We start from the raw sequence: 24181 nt of genomic DNA on the forward strand, positions 1-24181 counted from the left end.
AGTCCATTCTGAAGGAGATCAGCCCTGGGATTTCTTTGGAAGGAATGATGCTAAAGCTGAAACTCCAATACTTTGGCCACCTCATGCGAAGAGTTGACTCACTGGAAAAGACTTTGATGCTGGGAGGGATTGGGGGCAGGAGGAGAAGGGGGCGACAGAGGATGAGAGGGCTGGATGGCATCACTGACTCAATGGACGTGAGTCTGAGTGAACTCCGGGAGTTGGTGATGGACAGGGAGGCCTGGCGTGCTGCGATTCATGGGGTCGCAGAGAGTCGGACACGAATGAGCAACTGAACTGAACTGATGTCATAATAAATAGAAAAAATTAATGCATACATCTGCCTATCATCACAAGAATAAACATAGTGAATATAAAGAAGAAAACACTGAAATTAGCTACCTGTAAGAGACGGCATGGGGGATGAGACAGAAGGAACACAGGAGGGAATGAAATTAGGATGGCTATCCAGATTCACACACGGCTTGCAGAGATCAACACAAATATTTTTGCATACTTATGCTATAATTTGTGGCAATTTGTTATGCTGACTTTCCCTCTTTACTCTTATAATTACTACTTTAACAATGAACCAGTCTTGCATTTTTCCTTGGTTTATTTTTACAACATCACTATAATTGACATATCTCTCATACCACAAACATGTAACTAAAATTAATACTGATGTATGAGTTCAGGAAAGAGCTAAAAGCAGAGGACAAAGAAAAGGCAAAAATCACAAAAAGGTTCTGAACTGCAGCTTATCATTCAATCACTCGAATAAAGGTACTCTTCTACAAACTTTCATAAACTCAACTTTGCATAAGTTTGTGTTTATACTATGCAAATAAATTTAATCTAATTATATCCCAACATATCTTTCTGATAGATAAAAGGAAAGCAGTGTTAGTCTTGTTTTTCCCAAAGCAAGTATGATTATACAAATAACTGTGCTATAGTCCACCAATTACCTTTTATTATAATTGTCACAGTTTAACAAATCAGAAAATTGAAACTTGGAGCTACTACCTTCTGTTCTCCACTAGATCACTATCTAGATACATTAGTTGCCTATTTGTTCAAGAAAAAGGAGGTTCTTTACTATGTTACCTCGACGATTTGCTAAAACTTAATGGGTTTGGATGAGATTATACACATGTTTTTCAGAAAAAGTTGAAATTATTTAGTGAAACTATAGAAGCTTTTTCTCACCTAACTTATTCAAGTGTAAAGAATTCACAGATCTAGCCAAAGCCCACACCTGAAAGTTGCCCAAACTTACCTTCAAAAATGTCATATGTACAAAGATAAGACTGTGATGTACTGAGCAAGATGCTTCTTACCTAAATTTATATTTAAAATAGAAACAAATGTATAGATTCATCATACTAAATAGACAGTAAACAGTTTAAGGAAAAAAGACAAGGTGCAACAGATATATATTGTTTTTAATAGAATTAAGCTGAAATGTGTTCATCTCTGTACTTGGAAGCCCATGCTGGCAAGAAGTCATTTCATTTTAAAATTGGACTCCAGAAACCACTTTCCACTATACTGTGCAACCAACCAGGGTCAACTCTTATAGCAACAAATGCTTTTGATGCTTTTAACACCTTACTACTAAAATCATTCATTCACAACTGATGCTCTCCAACTGATTTACAAAATCACCACCAAATTTCAAATAGAGAATCTTATTTCAGACATGTGTGAACCATGACTATAAGGAGAGAATCAAAAAAACCAACAAATATGCAAATAACTGTACAAGCAATCAGTAAATAAAAGGCAGGCCAAGAAGAGAATCTGGGTTTCTGAATTACTACTTCCGCTCAGACATCACTTCTTCTTCACACCAGCAGAGTGTAACAGAAAGAGGACTAGAGAAGGAATGGGAAGCCCTGGGTCCCAACCAGCACCAGTTTCACAACTTACCGGTCACAGGCCCTCAGACAGTAAACCACTCTGGATATCTCACATTCACATTCCACAGATCAATGTTACAGATTCTTAGATCTGCTACTTCATCAATGGTTTAATCCACTCACTGATTACTAAATACCCAACACTGCAACTCAGTTCAACTTCCAACTAATGGGTGATTCGTTCAGTATAAAATCAGGTGTACCAGGAGAGAGTAGCACCATATAACAGTTTCAGTCCAATACTCCTATCGCACATCAATAGTAGCAACAAAAGCCTTGACTTAATCAATCTAGAAAACATTTGCACAGTGAGACACCCCAAAGAACAGCATGTCTTAAAATCTTGTAAGTATGGGAAATAGAAATTTACTTATCAAACATTTTTCTGTGTTCCAGAGTGACTTTCCACTGCCATTCTAAAGCTATGAGTACTAATCTATTCAGGGAAGGTTGACAGGTAAGAAGAGAAAAAGGTATAGTATTTTAGAACCATCTCAAAAATCATGCAGAAAAGGAGGAACATTTTAAGTAACCTAAATTTTGTTTGCAATTCATAAACTCCATACAGATAACATACATGTCTAGTAACCAGTGATCACAAGAAACAAATATCCTATGGGCAGGATTTGGAGAAGACTCACAAATCCAGATGTTATAATGCAAGAATGCTCAACACAGCATTATTACCAAGCTTCACTACTCAAATGTCAAAATTCATTCTTTTTTTTTTTCAGCCAAATTCCCATTGGCTGTCTATTTTGCATATGGTAATGTAAGTTTCCATGTTACTCTCTGCATACATCTCACCCTCTCCTCCCTTCTCCCCATGCCCATAAGTCTATTCTCTATGTCTGTTTCTCCACTATTGTCCTATAAATAAATTCTTCAGTACCATATTTCTAGATTCCGCATATTAGCATTAGAATACGGTATTTATCTTTCTCTTTCTGACTTGCTTCACTTGTATAATAGGTTCTAGGTTCATCCACTTCATTAGAACTGACTCAAAGGCATTCCTTTTTATGGCTGAGTCATATTCCATTGTGTATATCTACCACAGCTTCTTTATCCATTCATTTGTCAATGGACATCTAGGTTGCTTCCATGTTCTAGCTATTGTAAGTAGTGCTACAATGAACAATGGGATACATGTGTCTCTTTCAATTTTGGTTTCCTCAGGATATATGTTCAGGAGTGGGATTGCTGGGTCATATGGTGGTTTTATTACTAGTTTTTTAAGGAGCCTCCATACTATCTCCCATAGTGGCTGTATCAACTTACATCCCCACCAACAGTGCAAGAGAGTTCCCTTGTCTCCACAACCCTCTCTAGCATTTATTGTTTGTAGACTTTTTGATGAGGGCCATTCAGACTGGTGTGAGGTGATATCTCATTGTAGTTTTGACTTGCATTTCTCTAATAATGAGCAAAGCTGGGCATCTTTTCATGTGTTTGTTAGACATCTGTATGTCTTCTTTGGAGCAATATCTGTTTAGGTCTTTTTCCCACTTTTGATTGGGTTGTTTGTTTTCTTGGTATTGAGTTGTACGAGTTGCTTGTATATTTTGGAAATTAATCCTTTATCAGTTGTTTCATTTGCTATTATTTTCTCCCATTTTGAGGGTTGCCATTTCACCTTGCTTACAGCTTCTTTTGCTGTAGGCAAAAGCTTACAACTGCAAGAGCTTTTAAGTTTAACCAATTTTTTTCTTTTGTTTTTATTTCCATTACTCTAGGAGGTGGGTCATAGAGGATCTTGCTTTGATTTATGTTGTTAAGTGTTCTGACTATGTTTTCCTCTAAGAGTTTTGTAGTTTCTGGTCTTAGGTTTAGGTCTTTAATCCATTTTGAGTTTATCTTTGTGAAAATTCATTATTTAATCAAATCTTCATGAACACTTTCACAGAATCCACAGATCTCGGATTTCTGATCTTATCACTATCAGTTAAGAGTAAAACTTTGTACCTTCCAGCTCTACTATTAACCATCCCAACCAATCCACCTGGTCAAAGTCAAAATGATGAAATTAGCTTGTTAAAAGCAGCAACGTCTCAGCCTTACCTATAAGCAATAATTTAGCAAGAATCTAGACATCATTTTCATAGAACAGAGAAAAACCAGAAATGAATATATGCAGCCTTTCATACCTGAACCACACAGTGAAAAAAAACTCACCTTCAAAACTTGCTTCAGTGCCAAGTGGTAAATATGAAAAAAAAAGAGGCCAGTAAATTTAGTCTTTTGATTTTTATTAATTTACTTTTTACCCATCAGAAATCTCTATTACAAGTTGCCAACAGAAATTTCAGCAAGATGATCTTTTATGTTAAAACATCACAACAAAAATTCTTAGGAGCATCCCTGAAGTATTATCATCTTCTTGTTTCACTCTGACTTGGCACTCTAATCACATCCCGCCAAACAGAAAGGGAGCAGATGTTTTGCCATCCGCACAGAGATTTAAAACTCCTAGCACTGCCATCCCTACCCTCATCCGAACACACAAACACACTCACAGATGATTTCAAAGGGCAGCAGAGGCTTATCAACATCTCTAGATGAATCCTGTTAGCACAGGGAACTCCCATCACCAGAAGCTGCTGGAGAAGACTGACTATTTAGCTGAGAGGTTTCTGGAAACATGCTGGAGATCAAAACAGTATTAAGCTCCAGGGAACTAAAAACATTTCTGGGGAGGCTGAACTAAATAAGTGGCTGGGCCAAGCAATTTTAAATATTTTCCCAACCACTGATTACTTCTGTTAGGACCAACCTGTACAAAACATGAATACTCTAAGTCCTTTCGAATCACTGGGCACCAGAGCAGTGCTCTGTATAGTGGACTGGATGGCACATGTTTGGGCCTAGGGCCCAAAATTGTGACTTACTCAGCCATGCATAACTCCAGCATATCACTTCATATATCCAAACCCCAAAGGATAAAGCAAATAACCTAGAGTTTCTCTGAAACTTTAAAGACTATGATTCTCCATAGGTAAAACATGCATATGCTGTAGCAAGACTTTCCTTACACTAAACTAGATTCATTCATGATTTCAACACACAAACATATCATGGTGAAAAATCAGTCATTCTCATCTTCTAGGCATTTTATCATTAATACTAAATATGCATGTACACATGAAGACATATGTAACACGTATGGTATAAACAATACCAACTTGGCACTAAGTAACCAGCACCCTCTAAATAGTAAAATACACAGAAGGAATTCCTTTTCTATAATCCTCAGGTTTGCCTGATGTGATGTTATGTGCTCAGTTGTGTCTGACTCTTTGTAACCCCATGGACTGTAGCCTGCCAGGTTCCTCTGTCCATAGCATTTCCCAGGCAAGAATACCGGAGTGGGGTGCCATTTCCTACTCTAGGGGATCTTCTGGAACCAGGGATGGAAACCATGTCTCTTATGTCTCCTGCACTAACAGGAGGGTTCTTTACCACCTGCACCCCCTGGGAAGCTCCAGGGATGGCTAATCGCTGCTAAGTGGCCTTCATCAAATGCAAAGCTTAATACTGCAAAACAAGCAAAATTGAAGAATCAGAATATACAATTTACCTTTCAAAATTTCAAATGATGAAGTGCTATGAACTCCCATGCTAAGACCATCACCTTAAATGGGCAGTATTTGAAAATAAGAACTTGGCAGGTTTCAAGAATGGCTTTTACCAGCAAATGACCATTTCCGCTGGCAGCTGTGTACCAGACCTTGAAAACAGGCTGGCTTGGGGACTTTCCTGGTGGTCCAGAGATTAACAATCTGCTTTGCAATGCAGGGGACATGGGTTCAATCCCTGGTCAGGGAACTAAGATACCGCATGCCATGGGGCAACTGAGCCCACGCACCACAACTAAGATCTCATGCACCCAAATAAATAAAAATAAATATTAGAAAAAATAGGTTGGCTCTTTAATATTTACCCCCATCCTTCCCCCCAACCCACCCAGCAAAAATCACCCAGCATTCTAAACTACACTGATAGTTTTAAGTGTCTGTAGTCTTGGGCAGCTAAGAGAGGCCTCAGTACACCTGCATCCATTTCAAGTGACCAGAAAACACCTTCATTCCCAGGCAAGGGGGAGAAAGGTGGCTACCCAAAAAACATCATGCTCTCTATGGGCGCTCATTAGTCCCAGGGTATCATACAAATCAAATCACTGTATTTGGTGTAATCCTGTTAAACCAAGCCAGACGTCCCACTGCTCCTTTCCTCTGCCCACCCTCTCCTTTCAGGTCACTGCACAGAATATTGCCTCTGTACCTCTGGACCCAGCCGCATACGTTGCGCTTGCTGAAATCCAAAGCCACTCAGAAGTCATAGCCTGCTTCTTGGTCTCCTTCAACCCTTAAAGAATTGTGTTGATCCCATCTGACACATGTATATGCTGTTGGAACTTTTCTTATCTACTTTTGATCATAATGAATACAACCATCCTAGGTAACAAACTACTCATAAGCTTACTGCCCCTTGCTGAGCTGAACCGATGACTTGATGAACAAGAGCTGGGTAATGACAAGGGAGAGTTTCCCTGGTGGCTCAGGAGTAAAGAAATGTGCTTGCCAATGCAGGACACATGGGTTCAGTCCCTGGGTCGGGAAGATCCTCTGGAGAAGGAAATGGCAACCCACTCCAGTATTCTTGCCTGGGAAATCCCATGGACAGAGGGGCCTGGTGAGCTATGGTTCATGGGGTTGTAATGCATCAGACATGACTGAGTGACTAAACCACCACCAATGACAAGGGAACCGGTTTATACTAAGTCAGAGTGCTAAGACAGCGGAATCTTTTATCTTCTACTAGCAACCGTGAAACAGTGAACAGACTACCTTGTTAGTCCAACACGTGGGATAAAATTTCAATCTTTCACAGTTCCTGACAGTCCAGCAGGAAATGGCAGGAAAAAAAGAAGAGATGGATAAACTTCCGTTGCTTCTCTTTTGGTCGTTAAATTTAAAATATTTAAAATTACCAAAATTTATTTTTTATTTTACCTTAAATATTTAGAAACCAGTATATAACTCATATAAAAAAAATTGACTGGGTGCTACATACACTTGATATGAATAAATCTGACAGCTGAATTCTTGGAGTATTTTAAAGCTAATCTGATAAAGCACTAGAGTAAATAGTATTATTCCTCTAATCGGAAAGGTTTCTCTAGTAAGAAAGGAAACGTTCACTCATTTATCCAACCAAATCAACCAAATTAACCTCAACAATCAATGAAATGCCCCCATTTAATTTCCTTCACATCCTAAATATGCCTGAGTGAGAAACAACATAAAATGTTATTGACATGCTATCTTCTGGTATTTGACAATTAAGCTATTAAATATAAAATAATCAGCATTCATATGCACAGGGAAAAGGGTAAGAGCAGACACTACTGATGAGAAGCCTAAGTTGAAACATGCTTTTTGCAAGGTAATTTTGGAAATATAAACCAAAGTTTTAAAAATGCAAAGCCTTTGACAATGCAATTTTATTTGTCTTCTATCCTAAAGAAATAATGATCTATGCAAAGATTTAGCTTTAAAAATATTTACTACGATGTTGTTCATCATGATAAAAGCTGGAAATAATATAAATATTGAAGAATAAGAAACTGGTTAATTAATCCACAGGATCTCTTACACTGAAGTATTGTCAAGCCCTAAAAGGTACGTGAGTAGTATACTTTCTGAAATAGAAAATTGTTTATAACATAGCAAGTGGGAAAAAATGTTATAAATCTGCATGTACAGCATAATCCTACTTTAAAAAGCTGTTTGCTTATATAATATACATTAAAAGAACCAGCTTTGCATGCAGAAATACTAATTTTTACTTTCTTTTCTCACTTTTCTATACTTGCCTACAGTCAATATGATGATAATTCCTAGCAGCTTATCATCATTACAATTCAGTACCAAGAAGTATTACTTATGAGAATGAAAATTTTAAAACCTAGAAGAATGGAACATTGGACAAGCCTTTCGTTGGTCTTTCTATGAAGTACGCACCCGAAGGAACTTGTGAAAGTCCACCAGCATCCCTATTATACAGCACAGGGAACTCTGCTCCGTGCTGCATGGCAGCCTGGATACATGTATATGTGTGGCTGAGTCCCTTCGCTCTTCACCTGAAACTGTCACAACACTGTTAACTGGCTACACCCCAATATGAAGTAAAAAGTGTTTAAAAAAGTACACGGCACTGAGAGGGCACTCAGTGTTGGTTTTCTTTCCCCTCAATCAAATCTGAAGACTGATTAAGTCAACACTACGCAAGATAGAGACAAAGAGTTCGATCCAATATGCTAAATAAACATTTACTAAACACCTCTAATGTGCCAGATAGCGAAAATTAATACTGAAATTATTTCAGAAAGCTTTTTCTAAAAGAAATACTACATTTTCCCCCAAAGTATTATTACATTGCCAAGTTCATTTCAAAAATAGAACTCAAAACTCAATAAAATCATTTGGAAATGAACAACTGAAAAATGGCTGAGAAAATGCAGCCAGCTTAGCCAGCTCTGTTATTATAAAATTAATCAATAACATCCTAATTAATATCTTGAAATAAGCTTCCCATGGAAACTCATGAGCCTGCCTCCCCCCCCAAAAAAAATGTTTTAAAAACACTTTAAAAAAAAAAAAGCCAAAAAACTGATGCATACTTCATAAACTTTCAAAAAAATCTACACAGGGTTTCCCTACAAAGTCATGAAATAAAGAGCTTCTTCCACTTGATGTTTTTAAATCTCTCCACAAACTGGTGTAAATATGCACAGTACATCAATGCATTAATAAATGCAATCACAAAAAGGCTTTTTAATTAAATAAAATGACTACTATCCCCTTTACATCGGCCCTTGCCAGAAATGAATGTGATGCAATTCTCATTTCAAACTTTTCCTTGTAAGTGGTACTCCATCATTTGTGCTGCAAGATAATGTATGTATTTTTTAAAAGAGCCAAAACTACTGATTTAAAACTCATAAGTCGAGACATTCAAGATAAATAGCAAAACAAGACTGAAAGATAAACTATACGAAGAAAAACTGTACTTTTAGTCATTTAGACAACACAGCTTAGTAAAGAAAGTACATTCAACTGCAAAACGACTTCAAACAGTTCCAAGTCAACTCAACTTTTAAACAGAGCAATGGTAACAGGACACAGGGCAGACACTTCATAACGAGACAGTATGCTGCTTCCCTGAAGAACTCTGACATTCTCTTTACCAAAGAAAATAACAACAGAACATGAATTTTGCCCCAGGTTTCTTTGTAAAGGAATATCCAAAAAGAAAAAAAAAAAGAGAGAGAGAGATCAATTTCATTCTAGCCCATTTTAGTAACAGAAAGACATCTGTGAATGGTTTAAAATAATACTGTGAACGAGCACAAGCAAATGATTCTTTTTGCGTCTCTAATCTCCTTCTATTTAAAGGAAACAAAATGGCTCCCTGTTTACAGGAACTCTATCCCTCTCTCAACTCGATCAGTGTACCATTTTTTATTTTTTTACTCTTATATTTAAATGTTTATCTACTAGGTAAAGCCTTCCTTGAAAATACTGCTGCTCTACAGAGAAAACCAACCGCTGCCCAAATGCCTGGGATCTTCCTTCTCACTTCCAAAATCTGCCAGTCAACACCCTGCATATATGCCCTGAGGGCTCTGTTGCTTCTTTCTTAGCTGGGCACTCATTGCCACATACGCTCCTGAACTGGTATATCCTCAATAATTATGATCAGCTCATTTTATCAGGGCAAAAATGATGCCCAAGTGCCATATGTTGAAAAATTAAGAACCATACATTCTAATATAAGGCTCCTTCACAAATCCCCTCCCCTGCCTGTGTTACACCATTTGAGATCATTGATACGTGTTCTCACCAGGAAAACATATTTAAGTTTCATCAGCTTATTGAACTTCTAAGAGTTGCTTCTATTTTTCCTTTCCCGAATAAACCACTTTTATTTATATAACTAAAAGTACACATCTTTCCATCAAACTAAATAAATAACTCTGATATGAGATAATTTCTTCCTAACTTACCTGGTTTAAAAAGGTCAAATATCACTCAATATTACAGAAAAAATTAAAACTTAGGCTTATAAGAGATGTTCACATTCCTGTCTCCCTATAGCAACACTGACTTACATACTTGCAAGAGGCCTTAGGTAATTTCTAAACTTCCTTAATTTTTTATTAAGAATAGTGCCAAAGAAAGTGGGCCACCTGACAATGTATCATATTCTTCATCTCATTATTCAGTTCTTCTATGTCTGTTCTTTCAACATTAAAGACCCTATCACACCTAATTCTGTTAAATCCGTTCCTCACAAGAAATGCCTCCATGAATGCATCGTTAACATTCAATACTATTCTCACCACTTTACACCAAAAACTACTTCAGCTAATGTTTTTAGAACAGTTTGAATATGAACCAGAAATGTACAACTATGTTAGATGAATAATAATGTTCATGCCAGCTGTTCTCTGTATTTGCGTGGGTGCAGGGGGGCTGTTTTCTATGACTAAGCACTAACGTACCAATAAATCAGATGTTTCCTTAATTTAGTTGTTTCCCTAATTTAATTATAGATATCTCACCTACTATCACACAAATATGGATAATTTATAAAGAAGTACCAAATGTTTCTGGAATAATTTTAATAAGCACTTACTCAAGAGAGATAAGCTCTTTGTTATCTGATAATTTAAATATACACAGATACCTCAAAAGGTTATTTTATAGCCTTGTAGGAAAAAGCAAAAGAAATTATTTTTTAAAAACTATGGTAAACATCTTAAGGACAAATTTTTTGTTCATAAAAATGTATAAGCTAAATATAATTTCATCTTTGTGTTATATAAAAGCATAGAGGACATCCTCAAGAAGCATAAGCACAAATATGTCCTTGACTTTTAACAGCATATAAAAATTTAATAGTAACAAAATATACTACAGGCATACAGACATACCAGATTTAACCAAAGTAAAAAAGACTGAAGAACAAAAGCCTAATTTGTTTAAAAATATTTATTTTAAATTATTAAAAGTTATTTTCTGCTTTAACAGGAAAATTACTAACTTGCAACAAGTTGCTTTACCATTTAAGCCATCTACTAGTAATAGCAACACTAACAATTAAAAAGTAAAATTGACTTTTTGGATATTTAATTTTAAAAAGTATATTATCAACCTAAGAAAATAAATGATATATTTCAAAATCATTGAAAGTTATCAAACAATGGCTGTTCTTAAAACTGGGTATTTAAAATAGAATTATGCAACTATATTGCGCAATTGATCATAAAATTTGTGAAATAGTGCCTGTGATTTATGAAGTGATTTTAAAAAGACATTTCAACCTATATTAACAAACATCCACTGTCCTTATTAACTTAATCCTTAAGCTATCATTATAATCACAACCTTCTGGAATATTTGTTGGAGCTTAAGTAAGTGTACTTCCCCAGTTCCCAATGGACATATAACCTGTACTTTTGACAAACTCTTTATGAACATTAACTTCACATTAATTCCCAGACATAATTACAGTACAGAATAGATAGCTACTTCCTAAGAACTGTTATTTTCTAGGGGACATTAGGGAAAAAACTCAAGAAATTCTCCAGTCAGAGACATAAGATATTCTTGGGCTAGACTTAAAGAGACCAAGGTCAACAATGACTTCCATATTGTCAAGTCAAGGAATCAGTTCTATGACCACTTATTCAGACTCTTTAGAAGCATCTGACATAGGTTTACAGCTGGTTGTTCCATAAATACTTCCTTCTGTAAGCTATTGTGACGACACAATTCCCTAGATTTCCTCCTCCCCAGGCAGCTGCTCCTTCTCCGGCTTTTCTTCTGGGCCCTCCTCCCCCACCCAGTCTCTGAAAGTCACAGGCCCAAGGCCCTCCTGTCTTCTTTCTCTCCACCCTTTTCCCCAATCTTCTTATCCAGCACCATGGTTTAAAATACAGCTAAATGCTGATGGTCCCCAGCCTATAACTTCAGTTCTGATCTTTTTACATTCAACTGCCTCAATAAGTCTGCTTGAATGTTAATATGTATCAAACAGAAATCATGATTTTCCACTGCAAACCAGGTTTCCTTGTAAAAGCAAGTACCACCACCATTCTCCTGGATGTTCATCATTCTCTTTTCCTCCCATACATACATCAATCCATCGGAAGGAACAATTTGAAAACGGAACCCAACTCGGTTCACTTCCGACCTGTGGATTATATTACCTACAGATTTATGCTTCTTTAAGAGTGAAAAAGAAAAAATTGGTTACGGATGCTGACAGAAACAGCATTTATATACATGAAAAGACTGACTGAACATACGTAAGGAAAACCAGCAAAGATGACTGCTTAAAAGTACCCTACGTGCCACTGTAGAATACAATTCACAGTCTGAGGCAGAATGGTAAAAAGAGCTTTAAATGGGTAGAAAGTCGATTTAGAAGCAACTGGACTTCACAAATAGGTACCATCTCATCCACCTTTACTATTTATGTGACTGAATCTTCCAGTTTCTCTATGAGGAAAGGAACAAAAAAAAACTTTGGGCAAACATATTTGTTTTTATTTTAGTGACATCTTCTGATAGTAGGCTCTGGGAAAAATGGAATATGAATTTAAAAACTAAAAGAGATTCATATGAACAGTAATTAAGCTATAACATACCGTACAGAGATCCTTATATTGCAGCTTTTGGAATTTTGTATCTGTGTTTCCTGCACACAGTTCCACATAGCCAAGAACAACCTGAAACACGGTGTTATGAATGGCTTGGGTGAAGTGCATATGAAGTTGATCCATTGCGGTCTATGGAAATAAAGCACATAATCGCCTATTACTAAAATAAATTACTAAGATAAAAAAACAGATTTGAAAAACATAGGAAACAATCTTTACCAATTTTACCTGCAACACAAATAACTATTATTCACAGAATTATAAATGTCGATTATTTGCAGCTAACCCTTCAACCAACCACAGCGTCATACCACTACAGATAAACCTGAATCATAAACACTGCTCTGTTGTTCCATATTTAAGACTGGTACCCAGTTTGCCAAACATGTCATGTCTAATCATACCTTTGAATTCCCTCTGCCATACTTTCATTTTCAGGATTCTCAGTGGTCACCTTCTCAGAGAAGCCTTTCCTGACTATCCCATACAAACCAATACTTTGCATCACTCTGTACCCTTACACCGATTTTCTTTCTTTAATTTCTGTCTTCTGAACTAGAAGGTAAGATACATGAGGGCTTATATCCAGATGCCTGGAGCAATGCACATAGTGGCAACAAAAAATATTTACTGAGAGAAAGAATTCATCTAATGGGGGAAATCAGAAGTTATAGTTGCTTCAAGACCTTTGAAAATACATATCCCTCAAAATTACCAAATGTTTTCCTTCTTGTATTTTCCCTAGGTATATCTTAAGATATCAAAATTAATAAAGTACAATAAATAACCATATTTCTTTATTCACATTACACAATGTAAATAGCCTGGTAAAGTCTTAAATTTCCTTCTAATAAAAGAGACTTATATCTAAGGGAAAAAAAAAATTTACATCAATGTTTTGATGTTCTCAAGAAAAATGTATACTCCTATATGTAGAAGACGTAATTAACTTTCAAACTATGGCCTCCACTTCAGGCTTTTCAAGGAAGCCCCTGAGTAGTAAGAACAGGTGAAGACATGCATCATGGGAATAGTAAGGACATTCTGGGGATAACAAAATCCTTTGAAAACTGATAAAAGAAACAGACCTGTTTTACAACAAATGTACACAATACACAAAAGTTTACAGACCACTGTGAGAGAATCACTCTGGCCCATCTAGGAACCATGAGGGTCCAACCTTAAAAGTTCTTATTCAGGACCAAGAACTGAGGTACAAGAGACTACATATCCTCACCCACTGAATTATACTATACTTTTTTAAAAACCTACAGGAAATGATGAAAATATTCAACCTGAGACACACTTCATAGTTTAAAACAGACCTCTGCAGCTAAGTAACTTTAGTCGTGTCTGACTCTGTGTGACCTCATAGACAGCAGCCCACCAGGCTCCCCCGTCCCTGGGATTCTCCAGGTAAGAACACTGGAGTGGGTTGCCATTTCCTTCTCCAATGCAGGAAAGTGAAAAGTGAAAGTGAAGTCGCTCGGTCGTGTCCGACCCTCAGCAACCCCATGGACTGCAGCCTTCCAGGCTCCTCCATCCATGGGATTTTCCAGGCAAGAGTACTGGAGTGGGGTGCCATTGCCTTCTCCAAACAAACCTCAGTAATGTGTTAATCACACCACCCACACTCTGAGTTTATGTGATCCTGCTACCATTGCTAACACATCATAAAAATTTACTTTCTTCAATGAAACTTTTTAAGCACACTACATTAATAATATTCAAACTTAAGCAATCAGGAAGAGCAATAGATTACTGATTAAGAAAAAAAAAAATCCTTTCAAGACTTACCTGTGTTTTTCCAAGAAGTCGATAAGCTTGTTGAACTTTGGTGTAGTGGTTAATGTCAAAATTCTTGCATATTTTGGACAGAGCAACATCCAACTGTTCCTATGTAAACAAAAGAGAAGGTGAGAGGTGGTTAAGGAGTCACGTTTTCAAGGTAATAAGAAAATATTAAGATTAATTCCTCAATTAATATCTAAACATATTACTATCACACTGGATTTAATAGTCAAAAACAAATTTAATTAAAAATATAAGTTGTAATTTTTTTTTGGCTGCACCACACTGCTTGCAGGCTCTTAGTTCCCCAAGCAGGGATCAAACCCAGGACGTGGCAATGAAAGCACCAAGTCCTAACCACCAGGGAATAAATTATAATTCTTATTACCAACTATACTTAAGTTTATTGAGATGTTATTAATATGTGAATTTTAAAAAAAAATTTTTGCCAACTGGTTCAAGGGACACAAAATAATTATAATAGTCTCTAAAGAAATTCTAGTTTTTATTTTTACTTAGCTTTATGTTTCATCAAGCATCAGCTAAAATCATGTAATTATATGAAATGAGTTTGTAGGACTACTGAAAAATAAAACCACCCTTCTTAATCACTGAAAAGTAATTCTCAACAAAACTACATTGACTTAAAAGTATACACCTCAAGATATTGCCTTTTTATATCTAACTGTATCCACTTTATTTATGGGTTTCTATCTCAATGATTTCATTTAAATTATAAGAATGAGGAAAACTGAGTTTTCAAAAGAAAGTCTTCATTAAAATATTCAGGTGATCAGAAAAAGAAAAAAGAAATAAACAAAAGAAAAAATCAGGTGATTATTTACTTAAGGGATTTTCAAAATAATTCTATTTATGCTTACCAAATAAATTATCATTCTTACTATGGAAATAATTGCATTTATGATCAAAAGCTACTTGCACAAAGGTCATTTGAAAGTCTAGCCTCAACCGTTCCAAGAGCTCTCATCTGGAAAACAATAAAATACAATCTCAAAAGAAACTAAATAATTCTTATTAAATGTATTTAAATGAACCCTCTGCTTTACAAAGATTGCTGAGGAAGACTTTATGCTCACAATGACATAGCTTTTCATTTCCAGTTTCTACACATTTGAGGAATTGTATGAGACGTTATTATGAGGTTTAGGAATTCAGGAGGGTTATCATCAATCAATAATCATTCTTAAAATCAGTAAACTAAAAAGGAGAAATAATTGATAATTAAAAAATAATTAATATATGGTAAATATTCTACCTATAGTTTATGTGAGAACACACCTATAACTAAGAGTTTAGGAATGTTTGTAGATATGGCAATATTTCCAAATACTCTTTTCAGACCCTACAATTCCAAAAGTATCTTTAAGAGAATGAGTAAATTAACATTAACTTGACCAAGTCTGTTAACATTAACAGACATTCCAAATGAAAAACACAAAGAGTAGTGATCTAGAAACAACGGTAAGAATATGAAAGTCAAAACATAAGATACATCTATGCTATTCAAAAACCTCTGAAAAGAAAGTCATTTAAGATACAATCCTTCTTACCTCAATTTGTTCTAAAGTATCTTGCAACTTTGAATTCAGTTCACTATTAAATAAAACAGAATTAGGTGTGTCAGTCTTTAAGAGACAAACTAGATGAATAAACACTCAAACTGACAAGTCAATAGTATGAGCAGTTAAGCTGTGCTGATTCTACAGAGAGTACAGTAAGGCAAGAAAAATAAACAAAAGGAAAAAAATTAGAAAGGAAGAAATAAGAGTCATCACAGAAAATCCTGAAGAATTTATAGATAAAACTAAGAATTTAAGTGTCCCATGGATGGAGGAGCCTGGTGGGCTGCAGTCCATGGGGTCGCTGGGAGTGGGACACGACTGAGTGACTTCACTTTCACTTTTCACTTTCCTGCATTGGAGAAGGAAATGGCAACCCACTCCAGTGTTCTCATCTGGAGAATCCCAGGGACGGGGGAGCCTGGTGGGCTGCCGTCTATGGGGTCACACAGAGTTGGACACGACTGAAGTGACTTAGCAGCAGCAAGTTTTAAAGATAATATGTGTAATATAGATGAAAAGTAAAATAAAGATAAAACTAATCTCTATATATCAGAAATAAGGAATTAGACAATCAAATTTTTAAAGATACTTTTCAAAAAACCAAATACCTGGGAATAAACCAAATAAAGAATAAACAATACAAAACAGAGCCAAAATAAAGAAGACCGCTACATAGAGGTATATACCATATAAACAGACTAAAATCTTTAATACAACTGATACCAATTCTCACAAAAATGATATCCTAAAATAACTGTTATCTTATTAATATTAAGCCAGTGGGCTTTTTAATGGAGGAATTGCAAGCTGCTTCTAAAATTTATGTGGAAACTCAAAGGTCCAAGACAAGTCAAGCAAACCCCAAAGAACAATGCCGTAAGATACACTAAAAACAGGCTGACTTACTATGAAGTTACAGCGGTAAGACAGTGTGGCACTTATTATAAGAACACATTAACAGGTCAACAGAACAGAATAAAAACAAAGGGTAAAAGCCTTAAATATTTGACAAAGAAGATATTCAATTGGCCAATGAACATATAAATATGCACTCTTTTAGGCATTCAGGAAATGCATGTTAAAACTACAAAAAAGACTATACCAAATGACTAGAATGGCTAAAAATATTTTTAAAAAATTAAAAACAATGTCAACAAATGTTGGCAAGAATGTAGAATAAAACACTCAACTCAGTGCTGGAGAAGGGAAAATTGATACCCCCTCTCTGGAACCATTAATACCTCCTGAAACTCAACATACGCTTACTCCAGGTGTATCTATCAGAAGTGCATACACAATCCTCACAACATTATTTGTAACAGGCAAAAACTTGAAGCAGCTCAACTGTCTATGAAAAATTAAAGGGATATATTTATTTTATGATAAAATACTATAGCAATGAAAATGTGTCACCTGAATCTCAAAAACATAATACAAAAGATGTCAGTTTAAAAAATACATACTGCATGATTCCATTTACATAAAGTTCAAAACAGGCAAAAACAACGTTAGTGACAGAAATCAGAACAGTGGTTTACCCTGGTAATATAATGACTGGAATGAGGCATGAAGGAAGTTTCTAGGGTTTCTAGTTCTGTTTTTATTTCTGGGAAGTAATTACACAGCTATGTTCCCTTTGTAAAATGTACTGAGTTATACATTTAGGGTATGTGATTGACTCTGATTTTTTTCCCCTTTAATCCTCCAGCGTTAAGTGTTAGTTGCTCAGTCGTGCTCAACTCTTTGCAATCCTATGGGCTGTAGCCTGCCAGGCTCCTCTATCCATGGGATTTTAAAGGCAAGAATACTGAAGTGGGTTGCAACTTCCGTCTCCAAGGGATCTTCTGACCCCAGGGATTGAACGGGATCTCCCGCACTGCAGGCTGACTCTACTGTCTCAGCCATCAGGGAAGCCCTAATTCTCAAGAGGTCAGTTTAGAAACAACTGATATTATTTGAATTATAACACCTCATTACTAAAAAATATCTGCTGTTATCTAAAAGAGTAAATACAATTTTAGAGAAAACGTTTTGACAAAAGGGACTAAGGTAAAAGTAAAATAAAATAGTAAGAACAAGAGAAAGATGCAGTTTCACAGCCAAATTATACAAGGGTTTTTTGGTTTGTTTTTTTTTTCCTTACAAATGTCATCTGATTATCTATGTGATTCTCAAAGTCCTAGCAGCCAAAACAAATAGGGAAGGCCACAGTGCACAATTCGGTGTCCAGAATATCAAAACAAACCAGTAATTTAAGAGAAAGAGCAAAAACAAAGAGACAAAACTCACTTTTGCAGGCATTAAATTCAGAGAGACAATTTTGCCAGTCTTGATAAAGAGAACAGCAATATTTTATCTCCTAAGGCACAACACCCTCAGCAACTGCCTTATAGAATATACAATATGATTCATGGTTTCCCTTAGAGAGCCTTTTAATGCAAACTGAGAAGATAACAACAAAGTGGTTTGATAGAAAGATATAGATACATACAAATGCAAAGCAATCTGTCAGGAAAGTGAAACTAATAATAATACAAGTACCCAGTTTTGAAGGTCTCAAAGATAAACACTCAAACCCTTGGGGGAATTAGACCATTTTCAACAAATATTATGTACCATAAGCATGCTTTTAATTAAGGTTGAGAATGGAAGATTATACTCTCAAGTAAAAACTGAAATGAACAAGCCTTCATCATTTGACAATCAACAGTGTAGGAATCTGGAGAAGTGAATGGCTACCCACTCCAGTATTCTTGCCTGGAGAGCCCCATAGACAGAGGAGCCTGGAGGGCTACCATCCACGGGGTTACAAAATTGGACACAACTGAGCACCTCAACAAAAAAGACAGCAGTCCTGTGCACCTGACCATTTCCTGCCATCATCTGGCAGCTTCATATGTATGTTACCCTGCCTGGTCCCTAAAGACAGCTGAGTTTGCAGTTCCTAAGTGAAGCAGAAATAAAAATCGTATTAATCCACTGCTTCAACACCTTTGGTGACTCCCCATGACACCAAGAATAAAGCCCTAAATTAGCATGGCACGTAAGACTCTTCATAATTGACAGAAAATTAAATTCCCATTCACTTTTCAGTGCCTCTGGCAGTTGATCCTTTTTCCAGTGCCTCTACAGTTGATCCTTGAACAACAGGGATTTGAATTGCACTGGTCGACTTATAAGCGGATGTTTTTCAATAGTAAATCCCACAGTACTTCCTGATCCTCGGTTGAATCTGTAGATGCGGAATCACCTATTCAGAGGTCCAAGTAGGCAAGTTATATGTGGATTTTCGACTGGGCCAAGGGTGAGCACCAATAACCCCTAGGTTGTTCAAGGGTCAACTGTATTTTAGTCAGATGGATGAGGTGCAGTTCCCCAAACAAACTCCAGGCTTTTCCACTCTCTGCTCTTGCATATAATGTTCACAACAGCTAGAAAGTACATTCCCCTTTTCTCATTCCCAAATGTCTTTTTTTCTGGCAAGTGTCTCTCTCCTAACTGTTTCCTTAAGTTACACAATGCTGTGTTTACAGCACCCTGAATTAGAGTAAAGAAGTATCTGTGACTATTTATCAGAGCAGACTGTGGCTTATTCCCCAGGGATTCCCCAGGACTAACTAAATTCACTGCCTGACTCAGAGCAGGAAATAAACATCTGCTGAGTCAAATTTGCAATTCAAACAAAAAACAGCAAACTTCAACCATCATTCCTTGAGCCCCCATATTCTACTTCAATTTAAAAAAAAGAAAGGAGAACATTTTAGAAGAATAAGAGTCAGACAGGACTCTGGGTCTACAGGGGTCTTAATAAAGGAAAAATAAATAAATAAGAGCGAGAGAGAAAAGCAGAGATGTTGTTTCTACTCCTCTATCACACAGCACTCAGAAGTTCACTAAGGCTGAAGACACAGACATGGAGAAGGCAAGAACACTCAGAATAATAAGTATCAGAATTCGTAAACATATTCTTTCAGGGAATATTGAGTTTGGAGAAAAAAGGAATATATCTAAACTAATTCAGAGGTGACAGTAACAACTTCTTCAGCTTCTCAACTGAAAAAAATGGGCTTTAGAGTTTATTCACAATATTATAATAAATCTAGGTGCTTTTATTCCTTCTATTATTTATGGTTAAAACGATTCTGTAGCCTATATAGTAAGAGTTAATGCAAGCATCATAATGTATATGGTAGGCAGAAATTTTTAATATAAAATCTATAAATCAACCATTTTGGTTTTATTAAAAATGCTTTCAAGAGGGAAGGGATGTATGTATAGGTATGGCTGATTCTTGTTGCTGTATGGCAGAAACCAACACAACATCGTAAAGCAATTATCCTCCAATTAAAAATAAATTTTTAAAAATGCTTTCAAAGAATCAAATCACCAGTCTATGTCCGATGCAGGATATAGCATGCTTGGGGCTGGTGCACGGGGATGACCCAGAGGGATGTTGTGGGGAGGGAGGTGGGAGGGGGGTTCATGTTTGGGATCGCATGTACACCCGTGGTGGATTCATGTCAATGTATGGCAAAACCAATACAGTATTGTAAAGTAAATAAAGTAAAAATTAAAATTTAAAGTATTAAAAAACAATCAATACAAACCACTTCAAAAAAATAAAATAATAATAATAATAATGCTTTCAAAATCTACAACTGTAGTTTGATAACAGTTGGCTACTAATTAAAGATATACACATAAAAATATGATTAAGGAGTGGACATATTAAATTGGTCTTTAAAGAAATCCTCAGCCATCATTTAGAAACATGAATTTCAGTTATTTGGGTCAGTTAATCAGAGTATATAAAAAGCACCTAGTCATGAACATTTGGATAAATAAAAGCTATATTATGGTCAAAAAAATTACTAGTTGTACGATGAAAGACTAAAAGCTATTAAAAGCTATTTGCAAGTGAGTGGAATGACTCAAACAATTTGGAGGGCATTTTTACAATCACTACAGAAAATATTAAAAATAACATTCATAAATAATTAACTTTCCTTTTAAGTAGCTGCTCTGGGACACAAACTCACAAACTGTGTCCTAGAAAACTACAATTTGATTGTACGGAAAGACAAGATGGTATGGAGGTAATCAGCCTCCTAATGATCTTTCCCTGGTTTGTTATTAAGCCAGGTGATTTAAGACAAGTCTCTTAATAACTCTGGGCACCAGTTTCCTATACAGAAGTGGGCTGGATCTAAAGGGCTGCTTCAAGCTCTAAAGTTTCTAGATTTTATTATATGCTGAACACCAGCTAGCCAATTAGCACATCTTTGTACATGATTCAGCAGAATGCTAAAACCTCTGGAACACACGTAAGTAAAATTTATCCTTTGAAATTTATTCTGTGTGCCCACGGCCCGCAGAAACTCCAGTCTGTTTAGATCAGAGGTATTCTATAATTCCAAGGATTTCAATCTACTCACTGCTGCCGAGTTTTATCAACAGACCTGAGAGAAAACATGATTTTCAAACACACTGAAGCTAAACAAACAACCTTGAGGTACCATCAAGTATCACAGGATCCTTCAAACCACAAAAAAAAACTGTAAAAGAACTCCAAGATCACTTTGAATCAACTGAGATCTCTGTCCACGCTGTTCAGAAATCCCAGACCTAACTCACAATACAACCATAAAACCACATAGAAAGTTCAGAGTTCATTATTAAGGACACTAAAAGTGTTCAAAACATTTCCAAACTCTATGAATTATAATTCCAGAGCAGAAGCCAGGCTCAGGAGTCAAATCTAGCCAAGAAGCTATGTTTCTAAATAAAGTTTTATTGAAACACAGGCACATGCATTTGTTTACATATCGTCTAATGCCACTCTTGGTCTTCAAGGGCAGAGCTGAATAACTGCAACCAAGACCTTATGGTCTGCAAAATTTAAAATATTTATTATCTGGTCCTTTAAATACAAAGGCCCTCTGGCAGCCCTGTGCTACAGTTCAGCAGAAGACCTTTTAGTTGGCCAACTGATCAAAGTTAAGACAGGAATATTTATGTGCACTGAGTATTTCAGGGCTTCGCTGGTGCCTCAGACAGTAAAGAATCTGCCTGTAGTGTGGGAGGACCCAGGTTCGATCCCTGGGTCAGGAAGACCCCCTGGAGAAGGGAATGGCTACCCACTGCAGTACTCTTGCCTGGAGAATCCCAAAGACAGAGGAACCTGGTGGGCTACAGTCCATGGAGTCACAAAGAGTCGGACACAAGAGAAGTGACATGGGCTCATAATATTTCAACCAAAACTGTATATAGTATATTTCACTCACACACTTCTGACTTAGAGCCAAGGTCTTTTCATTTGACAGTAGTTTTAACCTCTGAGTCTCATATGAACCAGATCACAAATAAACTGACTGCAATTTTAAGTTTCAGATTATCAAAATTGAAGCAGGAACCTAAAAACAAATGCAAAAGAACCTGAATGCCAAATCACAGTGATCTTGTATCCCCTAGTTTTTTATGAGTTGTCTCGCCTACAAAAGATTCAAAAGGAAATTCATTTTTAACAATAAGTTGTATTTTTCCAATGCATCCAACTCACTTTCAAAAAGTTGTTTCATCTCATTAGTTTATTTACTCAAGCAATATAAAGACAGTAACAAACACAACAGGCAGAAACAGGTTTAGGAAAAACACAGTTAACTCTAGTCAGAATATACTTCAGAGATTGGAGCAAAATAATATAAATTGGCCTACTGGCCATGAGCTTCCACTGCACATAACAGCTATTACATTGGTAGATGGCCTGCCATAGTTGCAGTAAGAACAACAAGATGTGTATCCCAACAGATATGAATTTAAATCTTGCCCTTGCCACTCATTTTACAGAGCATCAATGTCCTCATCTACAAAAGAGAAAACACTACCACCTGAGGAATATTTTGTTAATGCTGAATACGAAAAAATAAGGAACATTATTTTTAAATAAAAGATGTTTAAATATCTTTAAAAGATAAAAAATAAGTACAGTGCTTGATATATATTAAAGTCCAAAAATTTTCAAAAATTATATCATCATTATCACTATTATCATGATTCAGGATTGTTTTTTTTTTTTTAACTCCCAAAGCTTTTATTTATTTACTCAATTTTTTTTTAATTTTTATTTTTACTTTATTTTACTTTACAATACTGTATTGGTTTTGCCATACATTGACATGAATCCATCACGGGTGTACAGGTTTTAAACACTGAAGACTAAAGCTTTAGTGAGGAGGCCTTATTAAAATCTAATTTAGAATTACCGTATTGTCAGTGCTGCCTTGGACAATGGTGCCAAGCTCCTACTCCCACTCCTATAAATGCCAGGATCCCCCATTCCCATGGGGGTATGGGCAGTGAGCCACTCACAGCCGGAGCATCTCTGATGGCTTCTGTTTCTGTATTCTGTGCTCCTAACTGGCATACTACCCCACAGTCCTGCCTGTTATCTGCCTGTTTCACCAGCTCCTACAGAACAAGTACATTTCACAACCTCTTGGTATAGCAAGTAAACACAGCATCTCAGGTAGTTAAGCACTAAATAAATACTTCATTCTTGTCTCATCATCTAAGAGTAAAGAATCTAAGACAGGACTTTTCTAGACTGGTGAAATTTTAGATCAAGTGAAAAAAAAATAAAAATCCTTAAAATTTTTAAAAGAAAGACATCATTTCTTTGGTAAAATGAGGAGAGTAGTATCTGACTCTGTCCTTCGAAACAGGAGGCTGGAATAGACAGCTAAGCAATGCCTTCCATTTTTCAAGGAAAAAAAAATTTTTTTCTTTCAATCATTTGTCATTCAGTTGCTAAGTTGTGTCTGCCTCTTTGCTTGGACTGCAGCGCATCAGCCTTCCTTGTCCATCACCAACTCCTGGAGTTTCCTCAAGCTCATGTCCATTGAGTCGGTGATGCCATGCAACCATCTCATCCTCTGATGCCCCCTTTTCCTCCTGCATGAATGGGCTAAATTAAGGTCATTTCAAAATATGAAAATTTACCCCCTAAGTATCCTGTATTAAAAAATTTTTCCAAGAGGTAACTAACAACACACAACAAAGAAATGCACAAAAATGGAATATTACAAAGATGACAGAAGCTGAGTAGGACCTACGAAAGTGAAAAATGTTCAACAGAAACAGAAAAACACTATGGA

At 36.2% G+C, this 24181-nt stretch overlaps 1 protein-coding gene across 2 annotated transcripts in view; it reads right to left on the reverse strand.

Annotated features, from left to right (window-relative positions):
- VPS50 (VPS50, EARP/GARPII complex subunit) overlaps positions 1 to 24181 on the reverse strand; it is a 139815-nt gene that overhangs the window by 79155 nt on the left and 36479 nt on the right. For both annotated transcript variants that reach the window (XM_018047422.1, XM_005678922.2), the window contains exons 10-12: positions 16017 to 16059; positions 14452 to 14550; positions 12643 to 12783 (exon numbers count right to left, since the gene is read on the reverse strand). In XM_018047422.1, coding sequence (XP_017902911.1) covers positions 12643 to 12783; positions 14452 to 14550; positions 16017 to 16059 — 283 coding nt within the window. The remainder of the gene's footprint in view (positions 1 to 12642; positions 12784 to 14451; positions 14551 to 16016; positions 16060 to 24181) is intronic.

The sequence above is a fragment of the Capra hircus genome, chromosome 4 (genome assembly GCF_001704415.2).
Source record: "Capra hircus breed San Clemente chromosome 4, ASM170441v1, whole genome shotgun sequence".
NCBI lineage: Eukaryota > Metazoa > Chordata > Mammalia > Artiodactyla > Bovidae > Capra > Capra hircus.